Here is a 15,340-nt window from a genome sequence, read left to right on the forward strand (position 1 = left end):
TTTGTATTTGGGTTCCCTCCTCTGCTTCTGCGGCTCCTCCCTCTTGCACATAAAAGCCTCACCAGTATCAAAGTTCTGTACGACATCCACCCTGAAGTATCACTGCAACCCGTGAAGGTAAGAGGTGCATCACCATTATGCTTTTAAGTTTTTGTTATTGTGTGTGTTATTAACATGTCTGCCTGTGGCATCCCATTTCCTGATTTGTACCCTTGTCAGCAATACATGGAGGATAACTGAAATCTCTCTCATGTCTGTCAGAAGTTCCTACAAAAAAAGAGTGGCTTTTAAATACTGCAGATGCGTTTGATGGCTTCCTTGTGCACAAGAATTCTATCTGAGAATCTGAGTTTAGTACTAACTGCCAAACTCAGCCATGTGTTGTTGGTGTCTGCAACTCAGCATGCATGTCTCACTGTCTGTCTGTCTACCATTTTGCCGTAGCACCTGCCAGATAAGTGTTCAAACTCGAGCAGTATCTGTCAAATCCCTTTGATTTTTTTCTTCTCGTACTGCTTTGGCATCCCAAGAGCTTGGGAGGACAACAAACAAAATACTTTCCAAATTCTTGTATTCCTGGAGGTTGAATTCTATTGTTATGAGAATAACGCCACATCTTCATTGTGAGGTGCAAAACAGGGACGAGGCACTTACTTTAGCAGGTTGTTTGCTTCCCTGTTCATGTTTTTCATCATGCCTTGGATTTATTCCCTTGCTCCCTCTCCCTGGACAGGAAGTGTTGGATGGAGGGAATGGGCTTCTTGATCCCATTGATCCCAGCACCATGTGTTTGCACACCTCTGTTGCTATATACAAATGCTCCCCTCATGCAAGTTGGGTTAGAACAATTGGACATAATCCTCTCAGTTTTGTATTCAGCTGACAACAGAATCAACAAACTAAATATTTGATCATAATTTTCAGGGATACCGTTGAATAAAAACATTATGTGCAAATTGCAATGGACCCATTTACCTCATTGAAGTTGGCAGTGAGCGGTAATGCTGATTAGAAGACAGAAAACAAAACTATCAAGTATCATACTAAGAAAGTATGCGTTGCTAATATAGTTCAAAGTTTGCCTTAGATAGAACACAGAAATCCATCATAGAAATGTTTGGACCAAAAATAACTCTAGCACAGAAAAGAGAAATGCTAAGAAATTAAGAAAATTGTAGTTGAATCCTATTGACCAATTATTCACTCAATCATTCATTTTCCGAACAACTCATCCTCACATGGGGGTGCTAAAACCCATCCCAGCTAATTATGGGCACCAGGTGAGGGAGCCCCTGATTTGGTGGCCACCCAATTGCAGGGCACAAGGAGATGGACAACCATTTATGCTCACACTCATACCTGGGTGCAATTTAGAGTGCCCCACCAGACTAAGATGCATGTTTTTGGGATGTGGGAGGGAACCAGAGTACTTGGAGAAAACCCAACAAAGCCTAGCGAGAATATGCAAACTCCATACATTGAGGACCAACTTGAGAGGCCGTTGCACTAACCACTCGATTACAGGACCGCCTCACCAATGGTTTTGGTAGGGTATAGGCCATCAGAAAAGGCCTTTGTGGTTTATTCTGATCATGAGAATAATCTGGTCAGGTGTCCCTTACTTACTGTGAGACTTTGCATAAATTGAATCATTAGAAGTGAATTAACCTTTTATTTCCAAGTTAAAGAGTTATTCTGTAATCGACAAGAGGTAGAGGAATTCCATTTTTAAAGCAAGGAGGTTGAGTAGAAAAACAAGTAACAAAGAACCAAAAAATTAATTAATAATAATTATATTTATATATGTGTATACTATATAGTACTCTTTCTATATACATATATGGTGTGTGTGGATATTCCTAATTTCATTTACAATATACAAAGATTTCCATAAAATACATGTTAAAATATAAAATTTAAAAGCAATAATTAGAATCTTTTTATTCATTTTTTTATTGCATTATAAGTATTTTTGTCATGCTCTCGTTTGCAGTTTTGGAAGTTAATTAGCTGTGAACAATGGTTTCTTTGTGTATTAAAATCACCATTTAGCATTAAACTACTGCAGCTGTAAATGTTGGAATTTCCCATAATTTCACTGAATGTATATTATTTTTGGCCATCAAATCCACAAAACACAGGGGCGCGCATTTGACGACTACTCCAAATATGAGACAAAGCAACCATGATGTTGGCAATACATTATAGGTGCAAAAGGTTCTAGCCCAATGAATTCACTTGTTGACATTTGTCTATAATGAAAACTGTGGTGAGACGTAAAGTGACCTGTGCTTCCTGGCATTTAAAGGAAATACTGCTTATGAGTAATAGACCATCTGTATGTATATTTGAGCACGGTCTTGGGCATATACTGTATGTGTAGTTACGCTCCAGTGGTTAAAGTAACAGAAATAAGATACAAGCCCCTTAAACTGCCAGATTTGCAAAATTATTCCTACCATAGTACTTTGAGTATCGTAACGGTAGATAAGTGCCATACAAGTGAACTCCATTCACTAGATACCATACTAAATTGGCCACCTGATGGTGTAGTAGCACACACACACACACACACACACACACACGTCCCATATGCCTTGGCCTCACTTATTATTACCATCAGCTGAGTGTTGCATGTCAAATGTATTCTCAGCTCTAAGCAGACAGTGTACCAAATACTGTGCACTTAAAAGTAGGCCATCTGGAACTGCTCAGAAACATTACATCATGTGGGGGGGGTTATTTATTTTATTTGTTTTGTCAAATAGGGATCTGGACTCAGACATATACTGGCCATAAAAATGAATGGGTTTCTGTTGGTTATGTAGACATGCTGTTCTGTTTTTGACAATTTAGATGGATGCTTTCTTTGATGTTTAAGACCATTGCGGTTCAACTCCAAATGTGTTTCAAAGCTCAGTCAAATTTATCCGTACAGCCCTTGAATTTGGTGCGCTTCCGTTTCCTTGACTGGTCTCTGATTCAGGGTCTCCGCTGCCTGGTGCCAATAGTCATCTGGTATAGGCTCCAGCAACCCCCCCCCCCCCCCCCCCTCCATTAAGGAAATGAATAAATCTTCCTTTATTTCTCTTTACAAAATATATGTGAGCTGAAATCTACCCAACCATCGGCATGACAGAATTTTCAGATAAATATTATTCATTCATTTTACGAACCGCTTATCCTCACAAAGTTCACAGGGGGTGCAGGAACATATCCCAGCCAACTAAGGGAACCAGGCGGTGGACATCCAGAATCGGGGGCATGCCAAGGAGACAGTAATATTTAGGGACTATTTTAAGAATGTGGGAAAAATAATACTACATTAAATGAAAAATGTCATATTGAACATAAATCTACCAATAATTGTTTTGACAGAGCTGAGACCTAACCGGAGCTCATACATGGCCAAGTTCCCACCCATACATTGGAAACGAACCAGAGAAACTATGTAATGTAACAGGAGACAGTGGGCAAAGACGATTGTTTGGCACGGTCCAAAAATTTTGAAAGTAAGTTCAAGTGGCTTTTTAGCTTGCGTGAAAATAAACCAGGCAGACTTTTGCAATGAGCTACATTTTTTAAAATCATTGTTGACCTACCATGACTTTCAAATTAAGCAGAGGAGGTACCGCTCAGGCAGAAATGATTCAAAGCAAATATTTTTTCTCCATTTGGTTTTGTCATTATTTCACTGTCAGTTTTTTTTGTGTAGTCCTACAAATAATAACCTTAAAATCACAACTACATCAATATTTGTCGTTTTTGTTGAATTATTTGTAATGCACAATTGAACACTTACAGGCAATGGTATTTTTTATAAAATGCCAAAAGCTTGACACACCTAGTATTTCCTATATAAAGGACATGTCCAGCTCCTTATCTTGGATGGCAAGCAACAGAAGCAAAGGAGCTCTTAAAATTTTAAAGGCTAAAAATAATTGAGGCGGCCCGGTGTTGCGAGTGTTTAGCGTGTCGGCCTCACAACTCTGGGCTCTGGAGTTCAAATCCAGGTCGTGTCCATATGTGTGGAGTTTGCATGTTCTCGCTGGGTCTGCGTGGGTTTCCTCCGGCTACTCCGGTTTTCTCCCACATTCCAAAAACATGCATGGTAGTCTGATTGGACACTGCCCCTAGGTATGGGTGGGAGTGTGCATGGTTATCCGTCTCCTTGTGCCCTGCGATCGGCTGGCCACCTATTCAGGGTGTTCCCTGCTTCTGGCCTGGGAGCAGCTGAGATTGGGTCCAAACAATATAACCCCACCCCCCAACTCCTCCATTAACTATGAAATTATGAATAGTGAAATAGGTTTTTATGTCACTCAATAAGTCTTTATAGAAAGAGGTGCGAGATGAGTTAATATCATAAACAGTGTACTCACAGCCAATGAAATTAGACTACATCACAGTCCCGCGATTTACCCACTACTTCAGGTTATAGTCTGCGTATTATTTGATGTCAGAGCTAGGATGGGCCTTAGTACCCTACAATTCTCCACCTAATTAGCATGAATGATGATGTCAAGTCATTGTGAATGCTTTCTAAATGCAGCTTTCATTTTTCTTTTTCTACTATAGACTATGACTCCTATAACTCACTGTTACATCCATCTATTCATTGCTGTGCTGCATCTGGTAGACTGTGGCACATTCTCCAGAAGCAAAACAAAGTCACAGATACACCCAATTCTTCCACAATATAATGAAGGGCATCCACAACAGCCCTTCTTGGGGAATGAAATGCCGTTACTGGGACAGCATGGTATGGAGCTCCCACAGCTTCCACTTGAGTTGGGCAAGGAACACCTTTTGACACAAAACAAAGGTCTCAAATTATCTTCCTTTGTAAATCAACCAATATAATGGAATGAGAACAGTTTTTCCATGTCAAACTCTCACCTTTATTCACCAAAACCTTTTTCCCCTCAGGACAAACTTTTGCCAGAGGAGCCAAAGGCCCACATCGCCCTGGTCCTGGTGCAGAAAGTTTTCGCATTGGACCTCAAGGGGTTTCTGGCCCACCGGGACTTCAAGGGGTTTCTGGACCACAGGGACCTCAAGGACCACCAGGGCTGACAGGACAGGGATTGCCAGGACTGCCAGGAAAAGCAGGCCCTGCTGGTCCTCAAGGGTACCCAGGAATAGGTAAACCAGGAATACCAGGATTGCCTGGAAAACCAGGAGGACCTGGATTGCCTGGGCCACAAGGTGAGACAGGACTTCGTGGTCGTGATGGAGCAACTGGACTTCCTGGTCCTCAAGGACTTCCGGGTCCAACTGGCCTTCCTGGCATTTCAATTCTAGGGGGTCAAGGCCTTCCTGGACAAATAGGTCATAAAGGAGAGCCTGGCACAAGAGGTACTCCTGGGCTTCCAGGCCAGCCTGGATACAGAGGTGAAAAAGGAATTGGTCTACCTGGATTACCTGGAATAAAAGGACCTAGTGGACTACCTGGAGCCCCTGGAAATGCTGGCATGCCTGGAATAGGCAAACCTGGTGCAAATGGTCTTCCTGGCCAGCCAGGTTTGTCAGGAAAACCAGGGCCTAAAGGTGAACAAGGCCCAGCAGGACTGCCTGGCGACAGAGGACAACCAGGTCCACCAGGGTCGTCCGGAATTGGAAAACCTGGGATGGATGGTTTTTTAGGTCAACCAGGGCTTCCTGGAGGTAAAGGTGAAACAGGCCCTTCAGGATTACCGGGAATTCCAGGCTTGCCTGGCCATGGCAAACAAGGTTTTCCAGGACTCAAGGGTCACAAGGGACACAATGGTTTTCCAGGATTACCAGGTCAAAAAGGGGAAAGGGGACTTGAAGGTCATCCTGGCGTCATTGGTCCTACAGGTTCAAGTGGTAGACCCGGCCCCCCAGGCCCAACGGGGCTTCCAGGTAGCAATGGCTTCCCAGGGCAAAAAGGTGAAGATGGTGAAAGTGGTTTGAAAGGAATTCCTGGCTTAAAAGGGGACATAGGGTTACCAGGCATTCCGGGACATCCAGGCTTCATAGGTGAGATGGGGCAACTTGGACTGAGAGGGTTTCAAGGACCAACAGGTCCCAAAGGGGAACCCGGGGACAGGGGTTTGTTTGGCAGTCCTGGCACTGCAGGGTTACCTGGTCCAAGAGGTGAGGTAGGCCAGCCTGGTGATAAAGGGCCTCAAGGACCAAAGGGGATTCCAGGACTTTCAGGACCAGGTGGACCAATTGGACCTCCTGGAATGCTTGGTCAAAAAGGAGAAACAGGCCCCCCTGGGGTACCAGGGTATCCTGGTAATGGAATACCTGGACCCGCTGGTCAGATAGGTCCTAAAGGTAACCCTGGACAGAGTGGTCCTCATGGACTCCCCGGTCCACCAGGAAAACCTGGAGCCCCTGGTCCTCCAGGACCGCCTGCAACATACCCAGACCTTGGACAAAATCTTCCGGTATTGGGTCCATACGGTGGTCAGAAACTAGTAAATAAAAAGCCCAGTTACGGTGGTTACATTGGCGGAAATTCCTTGGAAATGCCTTCTTTCACAGCAACGCTCACCAACCCATTCCCTCTCATAGGTTCCCCTGTGATTTTTGACAAAGTACTTTACAACAGCAATCAGGACTACAGTCCTCAAAATGGTGTTTTTACATGCAGCGTACCGGGGGTTTACTATTTTTCGTACCATGTGAACTGCAAGGGTGGTAATGTGTGGGTGGCGTTGATGAAGAACAACGAGCCCATGCTGTACACTTACGATGAGTGCAGCAAGGGCTTGCTGGATCAGGCATCAGGTAGTGCTGTGCTCTCTTTACAACAGGCTGACACTGTTCACGTGCAGTTGCCATCCGACCAGGCAGCAGGCCTTTATGCAAGTCAGTATGTCCATGCCATTTTTTCAGGATACTTATTGTACACGATCTAAGAAAAGCTAGCATTTACAACTGCAAGAACTAGTAAGGGAAATGTAAAAATTAAGTATAGTGAAACTGTGTTGCCAAATGTTGCACTAAAATCATTATGTCTATATTTACCTGTATACGTACAACGTTTCCTGGGGGGTTCCTATGTTACAAATACATTATTTGCCTTTTCTGATTGTTTTGGAGCAGCAAATACATACATGACTGTTTCAACACTTTTATGATTGAAATGTAAATCACTTCATAATTATTAATGTTTTATGTGCTCACAGCAAACACTTTTATGATTGAAATGTAAATCACTTCATAATTATTAATGTTTTATGTGCTCACAGCAAACAAGGAGTCAATATGGAACGTTCAGTGCAGATTTTCCAGTTTCTCAAACATATAATTGTTTGTACCGTGTTCAACAGAAATAAGTAATACCTTTTTTTCCCGTTTAATGATAGTTATAATAATAATAGTTATGATAATAAAGATCATAATAGTTATGATAATAAAGATCATAATAGTTATGATAATAAAGATCATAATAGTTATGATAATAAAGATCATAATAGTTATGATAATAGAGATCATAATGATGATGATGATGATAATAAAGATCATAATGATGATGATGATGATGATGATGATGATGATAATAAAGATCATAATGATGATGATGATAATAAATATCAAAATGATGATAATAAAGATCATAATGATGATAATAAAGATCATAATGATGATGATGATGACGATGATGATGACGATGACGATGACGATGACGAGACGATGACGATGACGACGACGACGACGATAATAATAATAATGATGATATTTATTATTATAATAATAATAATGATGGTGATATTTATTATTATAATAATAATAATGATGGTGATATTTATTATTATAATAATAATAATGATGGTGATATTTATTATTATAATAATAATAATGATGGTGATAGTAAGGGCGAGGGTGAGAGTGAGGGTGATGATGATAATAATAATATAAATACCTAAAATTAGTTGTGTGTAATACATAAATTGTAGACTATATACATTATGTATGTTCAAATAATCAATGCTAACATTCAAAGTCTGTTATTTTTTTAAATTTTATTGAAATACAACACAGGTATGATAACGCAGCATGATTAACGCCCTTATTTGGGAATCTCAATATTTTGATAATCGTTCCAGTACTATTTTTGGCCTACTTAAAAATAAGGTGAGGTTGATAGATATCGTTAATGTTTGACGGCCATTTTGACTCGGAGGACTTCTATCGTGAGTAAGGTGAGTGTTTTCTCCATTCAAATACATATACTCTTGACTCGCTAAATTCTTGAGAGATATACGCGCGGTTCAGAGACCATAACACATCAAATTAACATGCTATATTTTTGGATGAATGTAGAATTTTTTCTTTAAGCATGCAGTCATTTTACTCCTCTGAGATGGGTGAATAAGCAAGATTAAATTAAACACTGTTTATTAAAAGGCCCGAGGCAAAAGGGCTCTAACAAGAGACGACGCCGTCCCTACCGTCTCACAGCGTTTATAACAAATCTAGCACTAAATATATGTTATCTATGTATCACAGTACGTACCCGGCATTCTCTTCCTATCATTTACGACAGTGTCGTATTCATTTACCACTGTGTTTTTGTCGAGAATTACGAATTGCAGCTGGAAACATGTAAGTACTATTGCGTATCCCTCATATCAAAATATATGTTTATGTAATTTTAGAACTGCACAATGGCATCCTTTGCCGAGGTTTAACAATTAAGAACAATGCAAAACAGACAATATGAAAATAAAATCATGTTCTGCATTATAGTTCAATAATTATATGGAAAATAATGAGTAAATTAGGCACTATGAATTCCTCTTTGTGTGGATAACAAATACTCTGACATCACATAAGGGACAAAAAAATCCACATAAACCTGGCCAAGGTGTCTCACTCCGTCAGCGTTGTTGGTGACGATTATTTAGCCAGCTGCTCCTAAGTAACCGGTCTCATATAACTTTCGTTCATTTGAAGTTACTACTTCTTACTACTATGCTTGCCATGAGCACTTTATAGTATGTAGATGTACCACAGTACATTATTGGCAACACTACAATGTACCGGAAGAGAAGTGCTGTAAACGTGCTTTTTAAAAAGAAAAGTATTGACCTCTAAATATACGTAGTTACTAGGGCTCAACGATATTTAGCAAAAACTGACATTGCGACTTTTGGGGAGGTTTATGGTATATTGTGATATTGATTCATTCGTTTTCTGTATTGCTTATCCTCACAAGAGTCGTGTTAGTGCTTAAGCCTGTTGCAGCCAACTGGGGTTTAGGTTTTTGCCAACCAATTGTAGGGGAATGAGAAGAACAACAATTCACACTCACATCCATACCTAAAGACAATTTATAGTGTTCAACCAAACCTACCATGCATCTTTTTTGGGAATGTGTGCATGAGAAGTACATTGAAACTCCGCTCATGGAGGTTGGAACCCATCGGGGATTGAACACACAATATCAGAACTGTGAGGCGGACGGGCTAATCCAGGGGTGGGCAAACTTATCGGCCCGGGGGCCACATTGACTTTCAAAAATTGACAGATGGGCCGGGTCAGCACAAGATACGATACATATAAAAAAGTGCATCCGTTAACAGTACATATGAAACATAAACAGAAAAAAAGGACCAAAGTATTAACATACTCATCACTCGTCATTCAAGTAAAAAGTATAACGTACAAAGTAAAGTAAAAAGGAATGTTTGTATTAAGAAATATTAAAATGTCATTTAAAAAAATAGACTAAAACACGAAAAACAAATAAGAGTGGACAGAGCTACTGCCACTGGCTTCCGCGTGACGGCGCCATCTTGGGGGGGAAAAAACAACAACATTATTTGGACAACGTCGGTGGGCCGGATTAAAAATGTGGTCCGCGGGCCGTAGTTTTCTTATGTCTGGGCTAATCACTCTTCACTGCATATATAGAAAAACAATCACATCCTACAATAGGGCTGATGTGCATATGCATATCATGATGGCAGTGCTCAAATGATATATAATAATTATTATTATGCAAGCCTATTAGGTACAGAACATGGCCATGATTTGTGACTAAATACAATGTATAATCATAATTTTTCATTATAGATAGTATTTACTATGAATAAGTTGATGTAATAGAATATTTTCTAATGAAACCTTACTATTAAAAGTCTTAGTGTAAGTGTTGAATGCTTGTAAATAAGTATTTGTTGAGCACAGTGTTTAACAACTATCGACCAATGACAGGTTCTTGTACTAACACTGTCTGGAACTGTCTCATCATTTAGAACTGAGCTATGGCTTCACGAGCAGGACCGCGTGCAAAGGGAACAGATGGCAGTGACTTTGAACACAGAGAGCGGGTGGCCTCACACTACCAGATGAGGTATTGCATTCATAAAAGCTGTCTCCAGCTTATTATTATAACATTCATTTCAATTTGTATTCCTTCCTTTAGCCATATCCAAGCAATCCTTGTAGTTAGAAAATAAGATACTGTCTAAAAACTGGCTGTGAAATGTTGGTGCATCTTAATAATAATATTGTTTGTCTTTGTGTCTCTACCACACATTGTCTTGGTATGGACAGTGTTGCCCTGAAGTCGGAAATCCGTAAGCTTAACATCGTCCACTTGCTGGTCTGGTTGCTGATGGTAGCTCAGGTAGAACCTGATTGACTTTTCTTTTTGGGGTTCACTTTTGCTTTTCTATTAAAGTATTTATCTCTGTGTGTCAGGTGACAGCGAGCCAGCTCAGTCTGGTGTCTCACAAAACGATCGCCTCACCGTACCAGTGGGAGTATCCATACCTCCTCAGTGTTGTTCCTACAGCATTTAGCTTCATGGCTTTGCCACGCAACAACATTAGCTACCTGGTTATCTCCATGATCAGTGCCGGGCTTTTTTCCGTGGCACCGCTTATCTACGGCAGCATGGAAATGTTCCCTTTTGCTCAGCAGTTGTATCGATTTGGAAAAGCCTACCGTTTCATCTTTGGTTTCCCAGCAGTGATGGTCATGTATCTGGTGATCGTCATTTCCGTGCAGGTGCACGGCTGGCAAATTTACTACAGCAAGAAGCTGTTGGATCAGTGGTTCACCAGCACACAGGAGAAGAAGAAAAAATGAGTTCATACAAAACAAGTTGGGCTGTGAGATTACAAAAGGTTTGCTGTCTAAAAAAAAGAACTACAATAAGAGAAAGATTGAGTGAATGGTTGTGGACCGATGGAGAGCAATCTGTGAGGCAAGACACCACAAGATTTATATTATAATTTACATTTTTTTTTCTAACATTTGATGCCTGAACTCTACTACCTTTTAAACCTTACGTGAAACCTTCTGGAATTTCCTCATTCACTAAAATAAACTGCCAAAAACCTTATGGTTTCTTTCAAACTTGTTAGCAGCACATGTTTTGCAGAAATTTGATGGTTACTTTAAGCAATGTTGACTTGTGGATGGTGCCACTCAAATTAGGTTGTCCAAGTCTGAGTAGTGGAATTTTACTTAAATCTTTAATCTTGTTTTTGGGATATGAGGAAACCATAGTGCCCAGAGAGAACCCATGCAAGGGAGAGAGAACACGCAAACTCCACACACAAGGTCTGAACCTGGGATTGAACTCTCGATCTCCGAACTGTGAGACCGGCGCTCTAACCATGCGTTCACCTGACCGTTAGCATAGTGATGTTATAACAAAATAAATAAAACAGCCAACTTCTTGATGAACAAACATCTCATCTCCAGAGTCAAACGAGAGTAATGTTAGCCCAACACGTCCATTTAAAAATATATATATATATCATCATTATAGTTATGAAAATGTGTGTCTAATCATGCATTTTGACTTCTAAATATTTTAGAAGAACAATACATAATGTACTTTTTACATTTTGAGTAACTTTCAGCGGATAAAATACAGCAAATTATAACACAAAAAATACATGGACTGTATGTGCCTTATTTATGATAACATAGCATTACACTGCCTGGCAGTCTTTTTGGTCCTTGTCAACCCTTCTCTTTGTAATTGAGCCTAATCACACAATCACAGAAGTTGGAGGCATCCACAAAGTCGCAGCAGATGATGTTGATGCCTTCAACTTCAGGTCCTGGTTGTTGTTCTCTCACCCAGCCAAGCAGCATAGTTAGGGCCTTTGTGGTGATCTTCTTCATATTTTCAAAAGGATGAAGGAGGACATATTGAACCGTTTCAGTCAGGTTGAGGCCACTGACGAAAAAACCCACTACAGAACAAATAAGAAAAAATCATGTCAAGTTGAAAGTAATATATTTTCTTCATTTTTTTTCTCTGCGTGTGTAAATATAATTACATGGTCTTCCTTCATGCTTCTGAGCCTCCAGGTAGGCAATCACTTTCTTTGGATCAGTGCTGTCAGCATACCTGTAGAAAAGGATTTAACACTTCAGTGCACAGAGGTGGGTTGCTCCATGTTTGTGTAACAACAGTAAATCTACAGTTCCATACCAGTAAGGTATGTCAGTCCACAGTTCAGGATAATTGTTGACCATCTCTTGGTTGTCATAAGAAACAATTATCTGTTGGTGTCTGGACCAACAGGATCGTAATGTAGCACAATCCTGCAAAAAGTTTTAGACATTCAGTCTCATCTCATTTCCTGAACTGCTTTATCCTCATTAGGTTTGCAGAGGGGTGCTGGAGCCTATCCCAGCTGACTCCAGGCCAAAGGCAGGGGACACCCTCAATTGGTGGCCTGTTAATCACAGGGCACAAGGAGATGGACAACCATGCACACTCACAGGGGCAATTTAGAGTGTCCAAACAGCCTACTATGCATGTTTGTGTAATGTGGGAGGAAACCAGAGCACCCGGAGGAAGCCCCACAAACATGCAAACCCCACACAGGCAGACATGACCTGGATTTGAACCTAGGACTCCAGAGCTGTGAGGACAACGCACTAACCACTCACGTCACTGGGCCACCCCAGACATTCAGGTATATATTTTAATCATCACATGCATGAATTCAAATAAAAGAATAATCACAGCAAGACTAATGGCACTTTTACTCAGGGCAGTTAATTGTAAAAAAAATAGTTAGGTTACCTGTGATGAACAGAGTTTTGGTCCAAAAAGTGAAATTATGTAGTCTACAAGTTCTATGTGGTCACTGATGGTCAGGCAACTGAAATGTGAGCAGCAGATAATAACAATCTCTTGCGGGTGTGCATCCAACCAGACAGACAGTTCATCCAGTGCCTCCTGCCGACAAATACATCATTACTATATATGTGAGTCATGGAAGGTCATTCCTGTGAATTTGAACTAGTTCCCAATAAAAGCATTCAACTCCAGCAATCTGCTGAAAATGATACCTTGCTCTACCCTGTTACAGCAATACAGGGATTCGGAATAGTCTACCAAGTTACACTTGGGAGGAACATAGTTAGCCTGGCTCACCATGACACTTTGGAACCTATGAGATTCTTATCATATTCATGGCTCAGTGGGTTTCTTGGTCAATAAGGTATACTGTGAATGTACACTACCTTTACAGTAACCCATGTGTATATACCATGGGCAAAGAATAACTTGCTGCACTCTTTAGGCTTCTTGGCGATCCGCAGGTCCAAGAAGCGAACACCAAGTTCACACTGACTAGTGAGGACAGTTTGCTGTGTACACAAAGGAGGAAAGAGGATGCATGACGACCAAATTTATAACATTGTACAGTGTTCCCTCGGTCATCGTGGTTAATGGGGACCGGGACCACCCGCAATAAGTGAATTTCCACGAAGTAGGGATTCCCCTTCAAAAATGCTTAATTTGAATTTAATTAAAAAAAATATATATTTTTTATTTTATTTTTTTTACCCCGCTGTATACAGTACACCAAATAGAATACGAGTAGACAGAGTTAAATTCATGTTATAACAAAAAAAAAAACAGTAAAATGTGTTGTCTCAATGTAATATTTGTATTTTTAATTTTTTTCCCCAAAAAATCTGACTCACCTGACTTTCAAGTGGGAGGCCGGGGTTTGAATCTTGGTGTTTGTTTTTAAAAGAAAAAAGCCTTACTATACTATGTAGTGTTTTGAAAAAAAAGCCTAAATATACCAATATTTGTAACAGCCAAATGAATAAATACAACTACTTACTTCAGGGAGCCTGTGGCCCAGTGAATAAGTCATTGGCCTCCCACCTCTGTAGACCTGGGTTCAAATCCTGGTTTGCTCTGCTTTGTAATTATACCTAACTTTTCCCACTTGAAGGTACAATAAAGGACTCAGTATGATCTGGGTGTGAAAAGAGACAAAACAACAAATGCTACTGTCTAATATTGGAGAGTGGTGGCCCAGTGGATAAGTCATCAGTGTCCTGCTTTTTTAGTCTTGGGTTCAAATCCAAGTGCTTGCAAAGATTGGGTCCGCGGTAGCTGAAGCGCGAAGTAACGAGGGAACACTGTACATGCAAAGTTTTTTTGTACCTGCGTGGTGGCCCAACGGAACACGTAGGGCCGCGTCAAACAGGGAGCAAGTTTGTCCATCATCTTGAGAAAACATGACTCGGACTCAACCACAGGTGATGATATGTCCAGGCAGAAAGACATGCTGTCATGGCTCCCTGTAAAATACAATTATGAGTGCTCTAAGTACTATAAACCAGATTAATACGAGAAAAGAAATCCTCATTAAAGTAAATTATTAAGTAATTTTATTTATATATATATCTCTATATATATTTTATTTATATATTATATATACAGAGAGAGAAACAGATGGTATATATAGATATACATATATATACACAGATGATATATATAGATATACATATATACACAGATGATATATATAGATATACATATATATACACAGATGATATATATAGATATACATATATATATATAGATTTTAAATATACATTATGACACTTGTCCCAGTGGTATATATATGGAACATTTTAAACATGATTTCTAAAATAGTTTCCAAGTGTGGGTAGTATTTGTTTACCTGGAATGGCCAAATTCCACAGCGGAACATCATGCAGTTCTTCGGGTAAGCATGACATCCAATTGGCGTTTCTAGTTAGTTTGTCACCCATTTGATGTTTAACATATTATTACTAGATCGTTTCTGTTCACTACATTGTTTTGCTTATGAAATTTAAAACTGCGGTCACGTCACGTGAAACCCGTTTTGCTCTTTTTCTTTATGGTGTGAGGCGAGTGGGAATGCATCTTAACTTGATACTGCCCTCTAGTGGCCAACAAGTAGTTTAGTCTGAAAATTGGTTTTACACGATTTCATATATATAGTATTACAATTAACCTTTCCAATATTACACAAATAGTACACCATGTATATAGTAAAACAATAAGGTTATTTGTTAAAAAAAAGACCCTCAT

General features: G+C 39.9%; 3 protein-coding genes across 4 annotated transcripts; 2 read left to right on the forward strand and 1 right to left on the reverse strand.

The window, feature by feature from the left end:
• The first annotated feature begins 19 nt into the window (after nt 1-19).
• On the forward strand, nt 20-7,409 carry LOC144206158 (uncharacterized). 2 transcript variants are annotated; one of them, XM_077730946.1, is made up of 4 exons: nt 20-117; nt 3,379-3,512; nt 4,579-4,825; nt 4,930-7,408. In XM_077730946.1, the coding sequence occupies exons 3-4, from the start codon at nt 4,582-4,584 to the stop codon at nt 6,891-6,893; spliced, it is 2,208 nt and encodes a 735-aa protein (XP_077587072.1). In that variant the 5' UTR covers nt 20-117; nt 3,379-3,512; nt 4,579-4,581; the 3' UTR covers nt 6,894-7,408. The 2 variants fall into 2 exon arrangements, with proteins under 2 accessions (XP_077587072.1, XP_077587082.1); XM_077730956.1 differs by lacking the exon at nt 3,379-3,512 and having other exon boundaries at nt 61-117; nt 4,930-7,409.
• Nucleotides 7,410-8,435: 1,026 nt separating this feature from the next.
• jagn1b (jagunal homolog 1b) lies at nt 8,436-11,219 on the forward strand. Its single transcript, XM_077728808.1, has 4 exons — nt 8,436-8,583; nt 10,239-10,336; nt 10,540-10,612; nt 10,687-11,219. Exons 2-4 carry the CDS (start codon nt 10,248-10,250, stop codon nt 11,074-11,076), a joined length of 552 nt encoding a protein of 183 aa, XP_077584934.1. The 5' UTR covers nt 8,436-8,583; nt 10,239-10,247; the 3' UTR covers nt 11,077-11,219.
• Nucleotides 11,220-11,738: 519 nt separating this feature from the next.
• On the reverse strand, nt 11,739-15,137 carry LOC144204683 (PI-PLC X domain-containing protein 1). Its single transcript, XM_077728797.1, has 7 exons — nt 14,946-15,137; nt 14,423-14,559; nt 13,483-13,608; nt 13,040-13,195; nt 12,440-12,552; nt 12,285-12,355; nt 11,739-12,197 (listed from the first exon to the last, which is right to left on the reverse strand). Exons 1-7 carry the CDS (start codon nt 15,034-15,036, stop codon nt 11,962-11,964), a joined length of 930 nt encoding a protein of 309 aa, XP_077584923.1. The 5' UTR covers nt 15,037-15,137; the 3' UTR covers nt 11,739-11,961.
• Nucleotides 15,138-15,340: the final 203 nt, after the last annotated feature.

This window comes from Stigmatopora nigra, chromosome 1 (genome assembly GCF_051989575.1).
Source record: "Stigmatopora nigra isolate UIUO_SnigA chromosome 1, RoL_Snig_1.1, whole genome shotgun sequence".
NCBI lineage: Eukaryota > Metazoa > Chordata > Actinopteri > Syngnathiformes > Syngnathidae > Stigmatopora > Stigmatopora nigra.

Coding starts and splice junctions, on each gene's coding strand:
- LOC144206158 (XM_077730946.1), top strand. CDS start 4,582: ATGACTCCTATAACTCACTGTTACATCCATCTATTCATTGCTGTGCTG. Junction 4,826..4,929: donor CCTTTTGACACAAAACAAAG/GTCTCAAATTAT, acceptor TTTTCCCCTCAG/GACAAACTTTTGCCAGAGGA.
- jagn1b (XM_077728808.1), top strand. CDS start 10,248: ATGGCTTCACGAGCAGGACCGCGTGCAAAGGGAACAGATGGCAGTGAC. Junction 10,337..10,539: donor GCCTCACACTACCAGATGAG/GTATTGCATTCA, acceptor TGGTATGGACAG/TGTTGCCCTGAAGTCGGAAA. Junction 10,613..10,686: donor GGTTGCTGATGGTAGCTCAG/GTAGAACCTGAT, acceptor TCTGTGTGTCAG/GTGACAGCGAGCCAGCTCAG.
- LOC144204683 (XM_077728797.1), bottom strand. CDS start 15,036: ATGGGTGACAAACTAACTAGAAACGCCAATTGGATGTCATGCTTACCC. Junction 12,553..13,039: donor CAAAACTCTGTTCATCACAG/GTAACCTAACTA, acceptor AACTTTTTGCAG/GATTGTGCTACATTACGATC. Junction 12,198..12,284: donor GAAGCATGAAGGAAGACCAT/GTAATTATATTT, acceptor TTTGTTCTGTAG/TGGGTTTTTTCGTCAGTGGC.